The 20,860-nt window shown below is 39.5% G+C and overlaps 1 protein-coding gene across 2 annotated transcripts in view; it reads right to left on the reverse strand.

Moving 5' to 3' along the window:
• Window positions 1-6,760: 6,760 nt before the first annotated feature.
• The window catches only part of LOC132092549 (protein jagged-2-like), a 41,545-nt gene continuing 27,445 nt past the window's right edge, over window positions 6,761-20,860 (reverse strand). The window contains exons 10-26 of one of the 2 annotated variants that reach the window (XM_059498830.1): window positions 19,207-19,320; window positions 18,827-18,873; window positions 18,562-18,738; window positions 16,255-16,417; window positions 15,951-16,115; window positions 15,479-15,592; window positions 15,279-15,392; window positions 15,054-15,167; window positions 14,292-14,408; window positions 14,109-14,136; window positions 13,338-13,423; window positions 12,930-13,043; window positions 11,876-11,991; window positions 11,519-11,770; window positions 11,282-11,413; window positions 9,941-10,091; window positions 6,761-8,874 (exon numbers count right to left, since the gene is read on the reverse strand). In XM_059498830.1, the coding sequence (XP_059354813.1) occupies window positions 8,351-8,874; window positions 9,941-10,091; window positions 11,282-11,413; window positions 11,519-11,770; window positions 11,876-11,991; window positions 12,930-13,043; window positions 13,338-13,423; window positions 14,109-14,136; window positions 14,292-14,408; window positions 15,054-15,167; window positions 15,279-15,392; window positions 15,479-15,592; window positions 15,951-16,115; window positions 16,255-16,417; window positions 18,562-18,738; window positions 18,827-18,873; window positions 19,207-19,320 (2,528 nt within the window). In that variant the 3' untranslated portion in view covers window positions 6,761-8,350. The remainder of the gene's footprint in view (window positions 8,875-9,940; window positions 10,092-11,281; window positions 11,414-11,518; window positions 11,771-11,875; window positions 11,992-12,929; window positions 13,044-13,337; window positions 13,424-14,108; window positions 14,137-14,291; window positions 14,409-15,053; window positions 15,168-15,278; window positions 15,393-15,478; window positions 15,593-15,950; window positions 16,116-16,254; window positions 16,418-18,561; window positions 18,739-18,826; window positions 18,874-19,206; window positions 19,321-20,860) is intronic. The other variant, XM_059498831.1, reaches the window with a different exon arrangement.

Here is a 20,860-nt window from a genome sequence, read left to right on the forward strand (position 1 = left end):
AGGAATAAATAAATGTAAAAAAAAAAGATTTTTATTTCATTTTTTACGATGAAGCCAAGTAGTTTTCAAAGAGATGTTGGATAACAATAATTAGGAACCACAGTTTCCACAAATCCCTTCACTCGACTGGGATGTTCTCTTTTATTCTGGAGGGCAAGGGCAATAACTGTAACATAGAGCATATTTTGCAGTATTAAATATATATTTAAACGATTTCATCAGGCACCGAAAATTCTTCAAAAACAAAAAAAAAATTGCCTTCTCAGCTGCCATAGTTGCAACTCTTGCATCATCAGAACAGGGTGTTCAACGCATAACCGTTTCTGTTTAAAAAAAATTTTTTCCCGTTTTTATCGGGGCTGAATGCAGCCCTGTTTTGGTTTAGTTTTCTGTGTCTCTGTTATCTTGCCAAGTTTGTTTCCATGGTTTTTGATTAATTAGCTCCACACCTATTTCTGTTCTTTTTGATTACGCTTAAGTCCTGTGTTCTCCTCTGATTTCTTTGTCTGCTATCATTTGGAGTTGTGTTTGGTTGTGCCCATTCTCTCCTGTGGAATATTAAAAGAACTCTTTTGTTATACTCCGTTGGGTGCTTTGTTTTGCACACCAACATGTAACAACTGTTGCACATGGTTATTTTAAAAATTTGTTGAAATAATCTAGGCTAATGGCGTTAACAAAATCATCAACTTATAATTGGTTTGTCTTTAAATGTTTGTTAGATATTATTGAAAGTCAATTGCCCTATGGAGAAAATAAATAGGATTTTAACTTCCGGAACCAAGTGCTCCATTAAGAAATATCCCACCACTGTCATGACTGAACAATCAGAATCAAGTATTTTGGAAAGCCATGTAATAATCAGATCTAAGCAAAGAAGTACAATGCTCAGACATCATGTGAGAGACAAAGATGAGGTGCAGCATCCTGGAATCAGATGCTACCCATATTTCCACCAGCAGACAGTATTCCCAGGGGAACTCTGGGTACCATCAGCTCCACATGTTGTGAAAAACATCAAAGAGCAGCATCCGAGCCAGCTGGGCAACGTGCCAGCATACATGGTGACCTGCCAACCCCAGTTGTTCATGCCATGCCCACGTCTATCGTGTTCAAACCTGACCTTTTGCAGAACAAGCTGCAGCTTCATGGGGAGGTCCCTCCTCTTCCTTATGGCAAAAATCTAAATTAATTAAAACCCCAGCATGTCCTTTTAACTAATGCATATGAAGAATTAGTGCCCAGTTCCTGTTCAGGCTTGTGGAAAAAATTACTAAAGTAATGCTTGGTGGATCTAAGTTCCTTTTCAGACACAACTCCAATGAAGGCTACCACTCCCCAAGCTTTTGTAGAAGCAGCTGTTGGAAAACACAACATCTGCAGTCCAGAGCAGCAGCAGGACCCAACCCTACAGCGGCATGTGACCAACTCCTTGGGCTTAGTTCGCCCCACGCAGATAATGCCTGAGTTCTGTCCTCTCTAAGGGATACCACACAATAAGTTGTGAGAGAGAGCCAGATTATGATTAAGACAGTTAGTACACTGAGAGTCAATACCTCTGTACTCTTTGTACTGGTCAACATTTTATTTGATGTCCCCGGTGGTTTTCATACCTTTCACTTTTCAAGGCTTTTCACAAGGATGTGAAATCATTCTTTTGAAAGTAACGTTACACAAAAGTTGAGGGAACTTAAAACTGACATTGGAATGTGATATTACAAAATGATTCAGTCAGATTTATTCATTTAACTACATATGGCAGGAATAATATTACAAAAACAAGCTGCAGAGGGAGATAGGAAAAATAATAGGCCTGAAGGGGTGTTTCTTCAACTATGAGCAGATATGGTGCAGGAGAAAAAAAAAGGGACTAAAAACACTTTTAACTCTCACTAGTTTGAATGTCATTGTTTCTTTGTAATTTCCAACACATCTCATAAGATTTATTCTGTTTAATTACATTCTTTGGGATTTATGGTGTTAAAAATAAAGGAACAATATGGCCAGCTCTGTTGTTTTGCTATGGTCAGTTTCATTGTTAGTGTTTTATGCATCCTATTTTTGTATTATCATTGGCAATGCCAATTTTATGTATCCTGAATACACTTTTATTTTTAGGGTTCCTTGTATTAACATTAGTTAACTACATAAGTTAACATGAACTTTACTACTGTAGTTATGTGTACTAGTGATACTAAAGCAATCTCAATCATACATAATTAAACTCAAAAGTTGTATGTTAATATTATTAAATGGTAGGCATCTATTTAGTATCTGAGGAAGGTTTGCAATCTTAGTTGTGTTCTAACATTTCTGTGTATTTTTTACACAGAATATGGTGACCCATACTCAGAATTTGTGCTCAGCATTTAACCCATCCAAAGCACACACACACACCCGGAGCAGTGGGCAGCCATTTATGCTGCAGCAGCCCAGGTAGCAGTTGGGGGTTCGGTGCCTTGCTCAAGGGCACCTAAATTCATGGTATTGCTGGCCCAAGACTCAAACCCACAACCCTAGGGTTAGGAGTCAAACTCTCTAACCACTAGGCCACAACTTCCCTTGAAATAAGTACTAGGGCCGATTTTCATGTGCATCTCGTCAGTAAAGGTGCTCCTGTGATTGGTAGTATACAGGTGCTGGTGATATAATTAGAATATCATCAAAAAGTTGATTTATTTCACTAATTCCATTCAAAAAGTGAAACTTGTATATTCAATTCATTCATTACACACAGACTGATACATTTCAAATGTTTATTTCTTTTAATTTTGATGATTACAACTGACAACTAAAGAAAATACCAAATTCAGTATCTCAGAAAATTAGAATATTGCGAAAAGGTTCAATATTGAAGACAGCTGGTGCCACACTCTAATCAGCTAATTAACTCAAAACACCTGCAAAGGCCTTTACATGGTCTCAGTCTAATTCTGTAGGCTACACAATCATGGGGAAGACTGCTGACTTGACAGTTGTCCAAAAGACGACCATTGACACCTTGCACAAGGAGGGCAAGACACCAAAGGTCAGTGCAAAAGAGTCTGGCTGTTCACAGAGCTCTGTGTCCAAGCACATTAATAGAGAGGCGAAGGGAAGGAAAAGACGATGATTTGGGGTGCCATGTCATCTGCTGGTGTTGGTTTTCTGAGGTCCAAGGTCAATGCAGCCGTATACCAGGAAGTTTTAGAGCACTTCATGCCTCCTGCTGCTGACCAACTTTATAGAGATGCAGATTTAATTTTCCAACAGGACTTGGCACCTGCACACAGTGCCAAAGCTACCAGTACCTGGTTTAAGGACCATGGTATCCCTGTTTCTTAATTGGCCAGCAAGCTCGCCTGACCTTAATTTAAAAAAGGTAACCCTGCCAAAATAAATAAATAAAAGAAAATAAAAGAAAAACCTGTATTTTATCCCCAGCACGCAATTTTTATCAGGGAACCCATTGAAAATGCGATTGGGCTAGTTTTGGACTTGGAGTTTTGGAGCTGAGATTTTGTGCACAAAGGTAAAACACTGTGAATCATGTTATAATTATGTGAATGCTTCCATCCAGATGTACAGAATCATGTAAATGAAAACCTACAGTATAATTTATACATCTGCAATCCTTTATCATCAACGGGTATGGATTTTTTTATTTTATTTTTTAAGTTGACCAAAATTGTTTAATTTAATCACTATATTAGCATCTTAAAATTATCTCATTGAAGTCTACACAGTGATGATTACTGACATTACAGGCAAAGAGACAATGGAAAATGGAATCATGAACGGGAACTTAAATGAATAAGTCCCATCAGGATCAGGAAGTCTCTTCCAAGTCTGTTTGATGACCATGGGCAGCAAGGGCCTGTGGATATCTGAGAGGTGAATCTGTATGATTGTGTAGATTTTGGAAGGCCCTCTCTTTGATGTCAGTGGGAATTTTTAGGTTTTTTGGTTTCTAGGCTGAGAAAAGCATTACTTGAATGTCAGCTGACTATGAAAATAGGAAGATCTCTGGCATTGAGCAGGAGGAAGCAAAGTCACCCCAAAGTCAACAGATCAACTCAGCATGTCCTCAGGGACAGGGCATTTAGCCTGCACTCTTCTTTCTTTTTAAATTCACCTTCTTCTGCAACAGTAACATTTCAGGTGGTTCTTGGCAGCATGATGAATTTCCCAGTAGCTTCTAACACTGTGGGACACAATAGAACTGGGGCAATGATGTGTCTTATCAAGTTAACATACACCATTTCACTGGATCAGAGCAGAAAAACAAAGTACACAGCGCAGCCATCTTGAGCTGCACTAGATGAATCTGAACATAGACACATGATGACCGTTCCTGCCATGGGAGTAATTCTTGATCTTGTATGGAGGGGTTGTTGCTTGCATGGGGGCTCATGACCTTTATCGTGCTGCCAAAGCCTTACCCATGAGACCTTGCCGCATAATCCATGCCTCATTGCTGGAATATAGGCCCCTGGGTGGAGTTCATCTGCTCCATCCCATATCTAGATGGAGGTAGTGTGGAATATGCACACCAATGAATGATTGGTGATTTACTTGCTAAAAATATCTCGTAATGTCAGTGATTTGGCTTATTCAAGTTCATAAGAACTTCCACAGGAAGCGCAATGAGCAGTACTGACGTAAAAATACTACTGTAACACAAACGTTCATATCCAAAAGAGGTGCAAACAACATCTGGGTGCACAACCCAACTCCCATTTACTCCCTTTGGATCAATTGCCACCACTGGCTTTAGGCCAGAACATGTGCGCTTGTTTGCTGAGCCCTGAAACCTCTAGCACTGCTCTGCCACAGGTCGCTGTGAGGAAAGGACTAAAGATATACAGTAGGGCTGTGCAAAAAATAGAATGCGATTGTCACGCGCATCTCGTCAGTAAAGGCGCTCCTGTGATTAGTAGTATATCTTCAGCACTTGCGTTCAGATCAGGGTTGCCAGGTTTTCACAACAAAGCCTGCCCAGTTGCTTCTCAAAACAAGTCCAAAACTAGCCCAATCGCGATTCAGGGTTCCCCGATAAAAACTGAGTCCCAGAGATAAAATACACGTGTTTTGTTAGGGTTGCCTTGGTAAAATTAACATTTTAGGAGCTAAATATCACGCTATTGGGATTGGAGTCACTTCAACCCCTGGACATGAAAAACAACCGCGGATATCAGTATTTACTCCCTGAAAAATACTGCACTTCTAACAAAATAAGATCAGTAGATTTTAGGATACTGCATAGCATATACCCAACTGGCTCCCAAATCTATACTTTTGCTGGTGTTTCCAACTTTTTGAGGAAGAAATTTAATTTATTGCAGAAATTGAATCAGATACATTTTCTTTGGTAGAATTTAAATTATCTATTTTATCTACCTTTTATAAACTGTGAATGAAAGGTTTATTCAATTTTTTCCTGGCAGTAACAATGCTGATATAGTCTACTTACTGTTTATTTCTTTGTTTGCATTATAAATGTATTTTTAACAAGAACACACTTCACCTATATTTGAATATGCAGGTTTAAATAATTTCTTAATTAGTTTGACCATGCTGTAAAATCTGTACAATTTACTTTCATTTTATGCAGTATTCATTTGCAGTGCTGTTTTTTTTTCTTTGCAATCAATCAATCAATCAATAGACAGTTCATTACAGGATGAACTGATGTTGAGGCACATGAGGCAAATCTATCAATTTATTAGTTAAAAACAAGTTTGGCTTGAATGCATATCAAAATGAAATGAAGAAAAGTGCTATTTATATATGTGTGTGTCTTTTTTGCCAGGGACATGACATGAATGACATCTGCTCAACTCAAATGGGTTAAATAACTTATAATTCAAGCTATGTTCCCATAATTATGATATGTTTTAATAATGTATCCTATATTAAGACATATTTGGCAGGGATAATTTACTTCTCAACAGGAATGACCCCAGAGCAGTAAAGCTTTTCATTGTCAGGTCCAGAAAGATTTTGCCTTATTTTTCTCTTGTGGCGTAACGACATTCACACAAAAATGAAATTAGTTTATGTTGCTTTACAATGCTTTTCATAGAATATCTAAAAGGATACATTTAGCAGACGCTTTTATCCAAAGCGACTTACAGTGCATTCAGGCTATACATTTTAATTTATTGTTCCCTAGGAATTGAACCCACAGCCTTTTGCGCTGCGAACACAATGATCTACCACTGAGCCACAGGAACAGATCTAGGTTACTAGTTTATTTCATGTAGGCCATTTACCATTGAAAACATTTATCAAACTACCGTTATTTACAGCTCCCAGCAGCATTTCTCCTCTTCTTCACTGGATTTTCCTTATCTCACAAAGTACTTTTCCCCCACTTTACTTTCACGACCCAAGTTCACTTACACCATCAGAGACACCTAAACCCAACATGGTATTGTGAGTGATGTGAAACACAACTCCAGGCCTCCGCTCCATTAGAGCCAGTTACTTATGAAACAAAAACCATAAACTCACTGCATCATCATAAGCATTCTCATAAAACATTCACACCCATCATCCATTGGCCAGCCATCAGTCAGCCGAGAACAGGAGACCAGTTACCATTGGCTGCTTCCTGTCAGTAGCATCTCGATTAGAAGCACGAGTTCCTGTATAGATCCGGAGTTGTTCTCCTCACCTCTGGCAGGGGAAGGGGGATTATTTTGTTGTATTGGTGATACGATACGATGAAAAGACTTACCACAAACTCTGAACACCAGCAGACAGTGGTTCTTTAGAGCACATTGTTATAAAATGCTTTAATAAATAGTATGATTTATTTCTAAGAACAAACATAAATTGCACTAAATGAACCAAATAACTTTTTTCAGAGCAATTCTTCTGTACAAACAAACTAAAAAAAAAAAAAACATCTTAAAAAAAAAAAAAAAAAAAACACTGAAAACAAGAAAACTCTCCTCAAGCTCTACCCTATTTCCCTTCCATAACGGATATTGAGCTTAACTTGCTTATTTAAACTTGTTTGCTTGCACTTGATTGTGAACCAGTTGTTCAGAAACGGTTTTAAACGTTTGTCATCTTCCCATAAGCAAAAAAATAATTATATTATATATTATATTTAACACCATGATGAAAGAAATCAAATCATAGCCAGCCATTTCTGAGGTAATCCATTTCTTTGAGCTGGTACCTCAAGTACAAATGCTTTACAACAGAATTGTTCCCTTCATGAAGTTTAGATCCAACCAACCAAACACACAAAAACAGAAAAGAAGGAGAAAACCGTTGGACAGCATGATTTTGACATATCAGCATTTTACAAGAAACACGTAGCATGGTTTTATGATTTAAAGAAAGGACAGGTGTGAAAAGGGAATAGGGGTCTTCAAGAAGGCGAACACACATGCCACAATACAGCACACGATCGTATAGGTGTCTAACGAAAACAAAAACCAACAACATAATAGTATGATCTCTGATTATATTTTTGTTCTTACTGGGACGCTGTATACATCTCACAAAACCTGCCATATCAACTGGCATAAATAAAAGGAATGGTATTTAAAAAAACAAAAAACAATAATAAACAATAAATCATAATATTTAAATCATAATAATAATAACAATAATAAAAATTGACTTAAGTTACTAAATTCAAATATACACAGCGACTCCTTTATTATATACAGATATTTACAGATCTCTTGTCTTTGTTTAAACAAATACCTTGATGGTGATATGGGAGCTGCTCTTAAGACCAGCCTCTCCTCTTTGTCGTGATCTATCGGGTCAGAAGACCCTGAAACCGAGGGGCTTGTCCGAAGGCACTTGCGACCGACTCAAAATACTGCAATCCATTTTTTTTAAAGAGCGTTCAGCCAAGATGAAAGAAAGGAAAGAAAAAACAAGGCCACTTTATAGGCACCGTAGCCCTCCTCACGGACGACGAGCTCGGTAAGGCAGGCGTAAAAGGAGAACAGATGAACGGTTGGAGGGGGATCCCCTGAAGCCAGTGCCCCCCACCCCCAGCACGTGGTCTGCACCGAAATTGGGCCACTCGAAACAAAACCAAAAGCAGAGTCATTTGTAAACAACAACGTAAAAGTCGTTATACGGTTTCTCTCACGAGTTCCTTATTCCTGCTACTAATCCAGCAGTTCTTTTCTCCGAAAACAAAGCAAGGCTTCTCACTGCCTCCTTATAAAGAAATATAATTAGCTTCCTCTGTACATAAAAAAAAAGGAACAAAAGAAATTTGCCACTTTATCAGCCTCAAAACATCTCGAAGAAGTCAAACGTAAAAAATAACCCCATGGGAAAAACTCAGTTTCTGAGATGGCCTTGGTCTCCTCATCCTACTCGACGGAGCTCATACGCAATGTTCTTTGTGCTCTTGGCCGGTGGTGGCATTATTGACATTTTTACAGTTGTTGTCCTTTGGGCTGAAGCCTGTCCAGTAGGGTGCTTTGAGGGAAGGGCTGCTGCAGCTGCCACTGCCACTGCTCTGCGTGGTGCATATCAGCCCATTCTTGGTCCGCGCTGCAGGTTTAGAGTACTTTTGGATGGGACGCTTGCCCCCCTCTGTCCCACACCACTCTTCAACCAGCTCCAGCTCTTCCTCCTCCATCTCATCCTCATCCTCCCCGCTTGTGCAGGTCCGATCCGGGGAGCCCATGAGCTTGGTGCGCTCGTACTGTGCGTCCCGGTTGTCCTTGTGGAGCGGCCGTGTCACAGGCCTCAGCGGTTCCCACTGGTTGTTGACGCTCTCCTCCGTGGGCACGCGCTCTCGCCTCTCACGCTCTTTTCGACGCTTGCGGGTCCACCACACGCAGACGATGACGCAGAAGACCAAGAGTACACACAAGACGACACACAACACAGGCACCAGGTAGTCTGTATGAAAAGAGAGTCGAGTCAAGACATGGCAAATCTGGGATTCGTGCCAAGGAGAAAAATAACGAACAAAAAGTAAAGGATGCACAATAAAAATACTGACTATTGGCCAAAAGAAGTCACTTAATTTATCAGTAATGGTCTATAGTGGATATTTCAGTAGGCCAGCATTGGATATTTAATTGTGGACACTAATTACACAATTTTTTCAATATTATTCAAGACAAAATAGTGTACAAGTATAATATTAAATGTTGTGTATTTATAATATATGTAAACACTATTTTGTCTAATACCAATTGCAATAAACACTCTAAAACAATTATATAAATTGTATAAATAATTTTTAAGATCAAAATTCACTTTCAAAATTCAAAGTTTTTTTTTATTAATAAGACAAAATAGTATATATTTTTTTTATATTAGCCATAATATTACAACAAAAATAACCATCATCTAAGCGGTATGGGCCAGCATTAGGTATTTAGTTGTGGACACTTAAATACATTTTTCGATATTATTTGAGTGAAAATAAAATAATACAAAATAAAATCACACTATTTTGTATTCACAATAATAAATATAATAAACACTCTAAAATAATGATATAAATTAAATGCAGAAATTATTTTTACGATAAAAATCCATTCATTAGCTATTGACAATAATTATTCTAGATATTCTCATATTTAATATCGACTATAACATTACATCGAAATGAGGGAGAAAAAGACCAAATAATTTGGCTTTAATTCCTATAAGTTTAAAATATTATTCCTTTTTTTAAATATTTATAATTGCCTTAAACCAAGAATCATCAACGTTTGTCCCATCATTCTCATTACAGTTTTGCTGTGGTGTGACAGATGACTTCCGAGGAGTTATATGACTGTCACACAGGTTTATGACCTCCTGCCTACAACTGCTGGATCCTCTCCGTACCCTTCCTCCTGTGTCTCACAAAGACATTTAAGCCACACTAATTGGTGGAGACGGGGAATTGACACTCGGTCAGGAGATGAAGGCTTGCTTTACCTTGAGGCCAGTTGGCCCCTGTTTTACTCACCCACTGGCTGGGACATGACCGGCATCTCCACTTTGACCTCGATGACGGCAAGCATGACAGTGCTGTTGTGCCGCTTGGACAGCATGCTGACTATGGTACTAGCTGCCTCCTGGATCTGACTGTGGTTAGGCTGCTCGTCCGGCTGGAACGACTGCAGGACAAATAATGAGGATTAAATATAGATTAGACTGCACCCCAAACATGTATTATGAAGCCAAGATTCCAAATAAAAGCCAGTTATTTATTGTAGATGTGAGGTTTTGGGGTGTTGCTGCATTGACACTTGACAATCCAATATATGTTAGAATACAAATAAAAATGGACTTTTCATTCAGATTTTTCATTTGTGATGGAACCAGTGGACAATGTATAGTTAAACCACACCACAAAAACAACACCATGTTTCAAATTTGTTTACATCATACTAATATTGTGATACAGACCCCAAAAAGACCAAACACAAAAACAAACAAAAAAAACCTGTAACCAATCTATGACAATATGCTCAGTAAAATTACTAAAACGAGAACAGTCTTTATCCAAGAAGCAGCTGACTCAATCATTTCAACTCTATTCTGTTTTCAACATGCAAAAACCTGCAGCTGTTCCAAGTTCCTGCCTACAGGTTCCATTTTAATGAGTCAGGACAGTTAAACATGGGCCTTCAGTTATTGACTTGTTACAACACTGCAGGGATTTAGTGTAATCTGATCGAGGATAAAGGATGCATTTGTAGGTAACCACTATTTGTAAGTAACTTCCGTAAGGTTAAAATGTTTCATTGAACACCGGAAACACGCCTTCATGTTACACAAAACCTGCCTGACGGCACAAAGATATTAATTTTCATATTACCCAAGTATTTCTTTCATTTTTAATTTCAAGCTTATATGGTTGTGAAACATTTCTAAAGACTAAAGTGTATATCCTAAGGCTGTGTGAGATGCGCTGAAGCCAGTTTCCAGCATGCTCCATGTGGGTGGAGGGAATGCTGCAATGCAGTACGGCCCGCTGATGGTCAGTCAACTGAATCTCATTACAACATAATGGGCTGGTTCGAAGAGGGGGTTGGTTGGCATTGCTCTGGGCATCCGGGCATTTCGAAGAACTGCGTTCGACTTGGTGAGAAAACCAAATTTGCATCCATTAACAGATCTGTGCGATGAGTATCCAGAACCCCCATGGTTTAGACTTTCTATTCTGCTGATAATAAATCTTAAGGGCCCACACATCACTGCTGTGTGAAGGGTACAGACATGCAAAGGACTCGTGAATTTAAAATGTGCAAGCCTAAAGAGCTCTTATTGGTGCACAAAGCGTGGGTCTTCAAAATGTACTTACGATGGCCACCTCTACCGCGTCCTGGTTTTTGTGGGAGAGGTCACAAAGAACCAACAGCGTGCGATCTTTTGCCAGGCTCCGTGTGGCAGGCATATACCTCAGCTCTGAGCAGACGATCTCCACTGTCGTTCCCTAGAATGCACAGTGCGTACTTAGAAGAATATTTCTACCATTCAAAAGCATTTAAATCTTCCCAAACTTTTGTAAGAAAACACCAACTTAAAGGTGAACACTTACTGTTGGTAGTTTGTCCCTGTTGAATATAAGAGTGATGCGAGCACAGTTCTTGTCCAGATAAATGGAGTTGGGCTCACATTTAGTTTGGAGGGTTGGGGAGGCTTCAGGGCTTGAACAAAACCCCCACTGGTGGCAGGGGGGAGAGAGACACGTCAGGAAGTTGTGCTCCAGGCATTCACGACCTCCTGAACAGGAGTGAGGCTCTCGCTCTGGTGTTCCTGGCAACAGGCACGGCCGCCGGCCACACACCACCTGAGAAAGTGTCATGAACACATTGTTTTATTTATATAAATGAAAAGAGAAAAAAAAAAAAAAAAAAAAAAAGACGTTTTTGACATGTTTTCTTCGGGCACTTACCTTGGTGCACTCCACTTTGCCATTGACACATTGACAAGTGTTGCATTCTTCCTCCCAGCGGCTGCCATGCGGGAACTGAAGTCCAGCATAGTGACACGTCTTCCCAATGCCAATGACTGCACCACAACACAAACACAAACACCCTAAGACTGGGGCCAATTCTAATTTAGAAGCATATCACTTTCCTGTCTGGAATGATCTAAGTCACATGATGCCAGGTCAATGCTCCTATGAACGATGCCGCCTGCCTTTCATGCCGTTCACTCCTTAGGAACCATATTTTCAGTTTTGTGGCTTTAGATCCAAATCTATTAGCTTTTAGCTCATCTATATGCTAGTGTGCCAAATCACCATATTATGATTTATGAAAGATCATTTGACATTCAGCTTTGCCATTACAGAAATAAATTACATTTTAAAATATACGAACCAGTTGTTGTATGTTTGTATTTTTACCGTATTTTCTAGAAAATAAATGTAGCATTGGTGAGTATAGAAGACTTCTCTCAAAACATTTAAAAAAAAACTTACCGACTCCAAACTTTGGAACAGTAGTATATACAGCACTGCTTCAAGTCGAACGCGCCTATCAATTACATGCGATTGCTTCGGAAATTGGCAGGTCGTAAAATCGTGTCGTATATCACCTCGTCCGTATGATTTTCAGATAAACTCACTCGTGACGTGTGCGTGGACATGTGATCATCTGACCATCCGAATTCGCACCATGTACACCCGCCTTAGGGTTGCAAAAAGGAAAAAATTTCCAGTAAATTTCGGAAGCATTCCAGAAATGTTGGAAAATTCCAGGATTTTTTTTACATTAACGGAAATTTTCCACCCCTTTGCAACCCTAGTCCCATCTGCTTGCACCAACAAGCACGTTCACAGATGGGAAGTAAATAAACCATTCTGGCTATATTTGAGGCGCTCACTTTGAAATAATAAGCAAAGCACATGATTTCATACGGACTTTAAGGTCCATTTCTCAATATCTGCAAGCTGAGAAATGAAAAGAGAATGACTGATTTAATTATTGAAAAATAATGCTTACACTCTTGGCATTGAGGTCCGGTGCGACCGAGTGGGCAGACACATCGGAAGCCATTGATCTCGTCCACACAGGTGGCACCGTATGCACAGGGTGACGACTGGCACTCATCAATGTCTGGTGAAGCAAAGAGAACATGCATTCACATCAATACACCTACTGCCAAGGGCAGAAACGTCAAATGGTTAGGAAAGCTAAAACTGTGATCTGAAATCAATACATAAAGTGTCAGGATACAAGAGACACAAGTAGAGGTATTTTTTCACTGGTTGAATAATTTACCTCCTCTGTCTTTTTGTGAGGCATGGCTAACCTTTGACCCCCGAGGAGGTCAAAGGGCACGGGATGCTCGGTAATCCACCAACACCCACTTTCTATACATCCCTTTTCTTTCCTCCTCAAGATACTCACTGATACGACAGTCGGGTCCAGCAAATCCAGGGGCACATTGACAACGGAACCAGTTCACCCCGTCCACGCAGATTCCTCCATTGTAGCTGCAAGGAGATGAGAGGACAATGAGGTTATCAGCCCAAAGAGACACCTTCGCCCCAGTGATTGACATGATACTTCCAATATACATGCATAGAAGAGGAAAGGCAAGAAAAAGGGGGAAGAAAAGAGTTAAAGAGAGATGGAAGAAGAGGGGTGTGGGATACTGGCACCTTTCAGATGCAAATCCCCACAGTGGCTCCTTGCTGGGGTCCCCACCCCCTTTTCTCCCCCACCTCCCAAATCCCTTGCTCCCAGGTCAGCGATAAAGAAAGGCAGGAGGACAGAGTAGGCTGGGAGAAAAAGAGCCTGTCCATCCCCCCCTCCCCTCACCGCTGGGGGTGCTCTTTTAGGGCCATCGGCTCTATTGTGGTCCCCATTAAAACCAGACCGGGATCTCCTGAGCTGTCGGATTTAGGGGTGATTCAGGGACATCTTCTCCAGGCTTTACAACCAACATCCCCCTTCAAACCCCTCCCCTCAGTGCATCCGCTCGTAGAGAACCAGGGTTAGTGGGGCAGGAACAACAGGGTGGAATAGGGCAGAAGGCCATATAAGAAGGGTTATTCCTAGCCGTCTATGCTGTACAGGGAAGGGGAGGGTCGGCCTTAACAGATCTCCTGGCGTTCCTAGGCAGAATAGAGTAAAAAAAGAAGAGAAGCAACTGCAGAGCCACATAGGTCTTCTTACCAGGGGTGAGGGTTGCAGTCATTGATGTCTGCAATGAATCACAAGAGAGGAAGAGATAGTTAATGCAAGGCATTTTCGCATCTATCAGATGTACTTTAACACATCTGTGGATCGTGATGTTTGCTTTCAGTGGTATGCAGACATGCACTGGCAGCTAAATAGTGAATTGGGGAATTCACTCACTCTGAGCGCAGGTGGGCCCCTCCCAGCCGTCTTTACAGATGCAGGTGAACGTGTCACCACCACCCACGCATGTTCCTCCATTCAGGCAGGGGCTGGAGGCGCAAGTGCTGTTTTTTGCTGAAGCAGAAAGACGAAATGTAAAGTTGCAGAAAGTATACAAGTGATTCTATAGACTAGTTTAACTCAAATTAGGGTCCAACAATAGCTAAAGGGGTCCGATGAAAATGCAAGTATTGAATCAAATGAACCAGCCACAAAATGAATCGGAAGCCAAAAAAGAAAGATAGAAGACTGACTGTGTACTTTTATTTACATTCTGTAAAATAATAATACTAATTATATTAGATGTTTATTAGAAAAGTGTTTGGCGACCGCGCATACACGCACACACTTAAACACATATTTAATATGCATTTTATGTGTGCATATAATTCACAAATGTATGTGCCATTTATTTATTTGGAAAATATTTTGTATTCATTTTCTGTATAGGCATTTCAACGGTAAAGGACAAATTATATAAATTAAGTCAGTAACCATAATACAATATAAAACTATCTATACAGCATGTATGAAGAGAGTGAGAATGCAGAATTGCAACGTTGACTGTTTTGAGAGGGACTGATTTGACTATATTCATGCAAGCGAGGGGAGTCTATATAGTTTGGAGTTATGAAAGGCGTGTTTGGTTCAAAAAGTCTAAGAAACCCAGCTGTGAATAAACGGAGTATGAAAACTGGACTTTCACAGAGGGCTACTCACCTGTGTTGCATGTACTTCCTCCCCATCCAGGAGGGCAGGCGCAGCGGAAAGTGTCACCGTGGTCATAGCAGGTCCCTCCATTACTGCATGTGGTGGCATCACACTGACTTTCACCTGAAGACACAAAAAATTATTCAAATTATTACCAGTCAGTTCACATATGCAGCTAAACTATAAAATAGGAAAGGGGAGTATTTTAACATAAAACATGGAGAGGTAACTCACGTGAATGACAGGTCTTTCCTTTCCAGCCATTGGCACATTCACAGTAGAAGTCATTGACAAGGTCCACACAGTGGCCGGCATTCTTACAGGGGCTCCAACTGCACTCGTTCACATCTGAGTGCAGAAATACAAGTGAGAAAGGTAAGATACTGAATGTAAAGAAGATCAAGATGTAGAGGAAGATGAAGACAGACACTCACTGAGGTTGCAGAGTTTACCCTCCCAACCGTCCGGACAGAAGCATTGGAAAGAGCTGATCCCATCGATGCAGGTACCTCCGTTTTGACACGGATTGCTCACACAGTCGTTTACATCTGGGTAGTTGATAAACAACATTTCAATGAACATCAAGATTTTAGGACAAAATGTCCATATACAATGGGGTTCAAAAGAACTAACTGAATTTCAGGAGTTTAAAAATATAATATAAAAATGGAAATAAACCATGTTTTCAACAAAATTTTATTAAATAAACATTATGAATTACGATTCGGCACTATTTTTAGGTCCTTAATCGTAACGTATTGATCATGTGAACTTTGTACAGACTTTGTACCCATCTACTATACAAGGATAAACAAAATGAATGAAGACGTGAAGAAACAAGGACAAACAGGCATCACAGGAATATGATTAAAAAGGGAAAATGGTGAAATAGTAAGTATGACTCACTCTCGTGGCAGTAGGTTCCTGTAAAGCCGAGCTCACAGGTGCAGGTGAAATTGCCGCCCGGCTGGCTGATACAGCGGCCACGAGATCCACACACATTAGAGCTGATGTGTCTCACACCCCCATCGGAGCTGTTACTCGCAACAGCAATTGTACAGCTGTCAATCACTGGGAAAGAAAAAAACAAGAGAAGCGGGAATAAGATCAGACGGCTGTTAACAAGGTGAACTATTGTGCACTACTGTACAAAAGCAGGTCATCTTTGGCTTTATCATCTGGGTCGGCAGTAGAACAGGAAGGGCAGTACCTTGGCAAGGGGGTTTCTTGCAGTGGTCCTTGCGGTTTTCACAGGTCTTGCCCTCGTAGTCTTCAGGACAGGCGCAGTAGAAGTCACCCGGCAGGCTGTAGCACAAAGCCTTATTCTGACAGGGGTTCGGTTCACAGGGGTTTGGGTGAGACAGACTCTCCACCTTCAAATGAGACCGGGAGCTTGACTTAGTGAATGAGTTAAGCCAGTAGTCTTAAACTATAGATATAAACAGTCAGGTAAGCTGTGGAAGGCTCCCATAAGCCTACAGCTAAAGGAGACAGCACCATTATACTCACACAAGAGACCAATCAAAACAAACTGTGCAGCTAAATTTAGACACCCTTCCGCTCTTACCGAGCATATTCAGCTGGGACGAGGAACACTTTTGCACATCTAGTTCTCCTCCTACCTCGCCTTGGCCTTGTTCTGGTAAATATTCTTAGAAATTAATTTCTAACTAACACAGAAACTCATAATTCTTCAAATTTGTCTATTCTATTCTATACTAAAGTGGGTTTAGAAGTGGCTTTTTTGACCACAAGTCAAATCACTGGTCTTCAGTTCACAGCAATCTATCATTTTGCAATTGATCTGAGGTAGACTTAGGACATGTTCACTATTTGTTAACTACGGTCTAGGACAGAAGCAGATGGATGTCTTTACCCATTGCATCATGTTTCTTGCCATGTGTGCCACATTTTTAGGATGCTGTCAAATTCTCTATGGGTCAAGAGTATTATAAAAAAAAAATGAGTTTTTATATATTTTTTATAAATGAATGTGTTAAATTGACAGCCTAATACAATACTATTTTTTAAGAAAAAAAATTTAAGAAAAAAAAAGATGAGCCTTTCAGTGTCCCAACTTCCCATTTTTCCAATGTTTTTCTAGGGTGTTTTGGAATCCTTTTTGGAATGCAAACAACCTCTCTAAAGTACACTTCTTTCCAGCTGCCATGTAAGGTGTTAGTTTGTTATACTACACTGTTCTCCCGAGCTCCAAGACTGCTGAATTTATTGTATTAGGGATATATATTGTATATACTGGAAGCCGAACGCCTGCACAAAGCACTTATTCACAGGCAGTGATGTAAGAGAAGTGTCTGCAAACCAGACTGTATCGAGATACATTAAACTGCTACAGCAGACAGATGTAAGAGATAAACAGCCATCTGTACTGGACCCAAAGAACAAACCCAGCTGGATGTGTATCAAACAGTGGTATGTTTCTTAGTCAAAAGAAAACATATAATTTTAAATACTAATCTAAAGGTTATTATCAAAAGCAAACATATATATTGTGGTAGGTTTGAGCATTTTACTGCATCTGAAATAACATTTTTCTTATGACTTTTATTTCAATTAAAGAGATCTAATCCCAAAGCAAAACATGTCAGATTCTACGTCAATACTTGGCTAAGGCTTTATATATACAGTAGCCTCATGTGGGCCTGCACTGAAAACAGCCCTTCCAGATCAAAAGCTTCCCTAGTATAATCTCACTTTTCCAAGAGACTGCAGACAGTATGGTCTAATGTGAGCGCATGCCACGCCAGGCATGAATAGAACGTGAAAATCAAGGCCTTCTCTTTCCCGGGCTGATGGTTGGCAGGCGGCCAAGAGAAGAGTTGCCTCATTCACTACAACTTATTTTTAGTCTGGACAGTAAGCCGAGACTGGCTCAGGACCAGCTTCCAGCACCTCTATAGAAGTCCATCTTTAGCCAGCCACAAGACTTTAACTGGCTCCAGACCAGTAATAAGGGCCAAATGAAGAAAATATACTCCAGCCCTCCACCCAAACCCTACTCTAGTTACCCTGGCACACCTGTGGTAGAATAGCAGGCTTGATCTGCCTTACACCAAGGCTTTAAACATACATACACATTACAAGGAAGTGACGACCAATTTAGCAGTGCCAAATGAGTAAAAAGTATAAATGGTGAAGTGACCATCTGTAGCACTTAATGTCACCAATTAATCAAGACTGAGCCCCTCTGTTTCCATTAAATGTTTAACAAACAGATGAATTCCGACTAATACCCCAATCAGAAAACAAAAAACAATAAAACCAAAACAAAATAAAAACAAACCAAAACCAAACAAAACAAAACAAACAAAAACAAAACAAAACAAAACAAAACAAAACAAAACAAAACAAAACAAAACAAAACAAAACAACCAAAACATCTGTGCACAAAATAAATAAATAAATAAATAACCATCATGCTGAACAATACTGACAAAAAATTATTAGTAAAAAAGCAGTTTTGCAATGTTTTTAAACACTATAAACAGATTCTCACCTCACAGAGCATCCCTGCATAGTTTAGCGGACATTCACAAACAAAGCTGTCCAGAATGGCATGGCAGTGGCCGCCGTTTTGACAAGGACCACTGGCACATTTGTTCCTTGAGACTTCACAGTGCAAGCCCACAAAACCTGGAGGACACTGACAGTGGTAACCTCCATGGACCAGCTCCTGCACAGACACAAATAAAAATGACACTAAATAAAACAACACAATTAATTAAAATGCTAATGTAACAAAAGAACTGTAAAGGCTATACCTTGCATGTTGCCCCATTCTGGCACTGTCCATGGCAGCCATTGAGATCTGCAGTCATGGGCAAAGTAAATTAAGCAATTAATGAGTGGCTAAGTGGCGTAAATCAGCACAGTAGTTAGGGACAGTTGAAGACGTGCAATTAATTCAAATAAGATGAGCTTGGTAAGTGCGCTGAGGATGGAAAAGTTAGTACAAATCAACACAAACGTGAGGTATAACCAATAACCCAGCATGCAACAGTAAGTAAAGCCCTAGACAAAATACAGTGTGCAGAAGCCCACAGGATATCAAGTGTCCAAAGAGGAAACCCTGAGTGTCACTAAAGTGTATGCTGTTAAAGACGGAGGAAAGGAGAGGAGAGGAGCATGAGGAGATACTGACTGATGTCACAGTTCTGTCCGGCCCATCCTTGAAAGCAGTCACAGTGATATCCACCAATCATGTTTTTGCAAGAGTGAGCATTTACACAAGGCTTCCCCATACACTCATTTGCATCTGAAAGTGAGGGAAAGAAAGAATTGGGAGATTTTGTGGACAAATGGTAGATTGGGACATTGGAAGTGTAGAGTAGCAGGAGAAGAGCAGAGAAATCTGAGATCTTGTTGTGTAACTCCACCACCATTACGTCCATAGAACAGGCTGATGGCTTGAAACTCTAACAGTCACAATGATGCCAGTCTGCTTGACTTCCTGATCAATGACCAATGACCATTACACAGCCAAAAAAAAAAAAAACTAAACCAACAAATCTAATCTTCTTTGAATATGTTTTAAAATGCAATTTAATTCTGTAATGCATGCTGAATTTTCAGCAGCCATTACTCCAGTCTTCATTGTCACATGATCCTTTAGAAATCATTTTGATTTGCTAAAGAAATATTTCTATAATCTACGTTGAAATCTAAATAAAGTTTAGAAGAATAAAAACAAATAAATATTTTGTAAATGCCTTTACCGATGCTCCTGATCAAATTAATGAATACTTACTATTAATATATAAACAATATATATATATATATATATATATATATATATATATATATATATATATATATATATATATATATATATATATATATATATATATATATATATATATATATATACATACATATAAACAATATGTATATATATATATATATATATATATATATATATACATACATATAAACAATATGTATATATATGTATATATATATATATATATGTATATATATATGTATATATATATATATGTATATATATATATATGTATATATATATATATATATATATATATATATATATATATATATATATATATATATAAAAACGTTTTAAAAAAAAGTTTAAATACTTTTACTGGAAAACAAGACAAAAAGGATCAAGAATTTGTTTTGTAAAATTAAGGGTCCACTCGTATCACCCCTCCTTCTTCTCCCCTCCCTCCACTATTAGCCTGCAGCAGGTGACTAATCAGTTCAGGGGGCTTAGCCATGAAAAAACTATTCAAATATTCATCAGGGGCCCCTAGTGAGGTGTGCTTCACTCCCCTGCACACCTGTCCTCCTGGAAACACGACTCCCCACCATGCTCAGGCCTGGCTCTTGTGAGTGAAACCCAAGCTGGAGGCTAAGGTTCGAAGTGTAAGATGAGCAGCCCGACTCCTGTTCCTACCCTACGCTTGTTTACAGGTCACAATCCACTTCCTTCACATTCAGCACTTCCCCTAACAAGGGCTGCACACCATTGTGAGCAATAGAATGATAGAAACTCCTGTGGCACCTGCAATGGGCCATTTGATCTAGTGTTAGAACAAGTTCTAAGGCTGTCTCTCCTTTTTACATGTGCACATATGGCTGTCTTACAGTCAACAAAGATCAGGTTGCCACTACAAGTTCTTCATGCAGACTAATCAAATCACTTGTTTTAAGTCTTGCTTTGCCTAAAACACATGCAGGCTTGCAAAATTCATGCGATTTAGATGCAAAAATGAGTAATATGGATGATCGAACGAACAGTGTGTGCATTAAAAAACTCAAACAACCCGGAATGC

Source organism: Carassius carassius, chromosome 18 (assembly GCF_963082965.1).
Source record: "Carassius carassius chromosome 18, fCarCar2.1, whole genome shotgun sequence".
In the NCBI taxonomy this organism is placed as follows: Eukaryota; Metazoa; Chordata; class Actinopteri; order Cypriniformes; family Cyprinidae; genus Carassius; species Carassius carassius.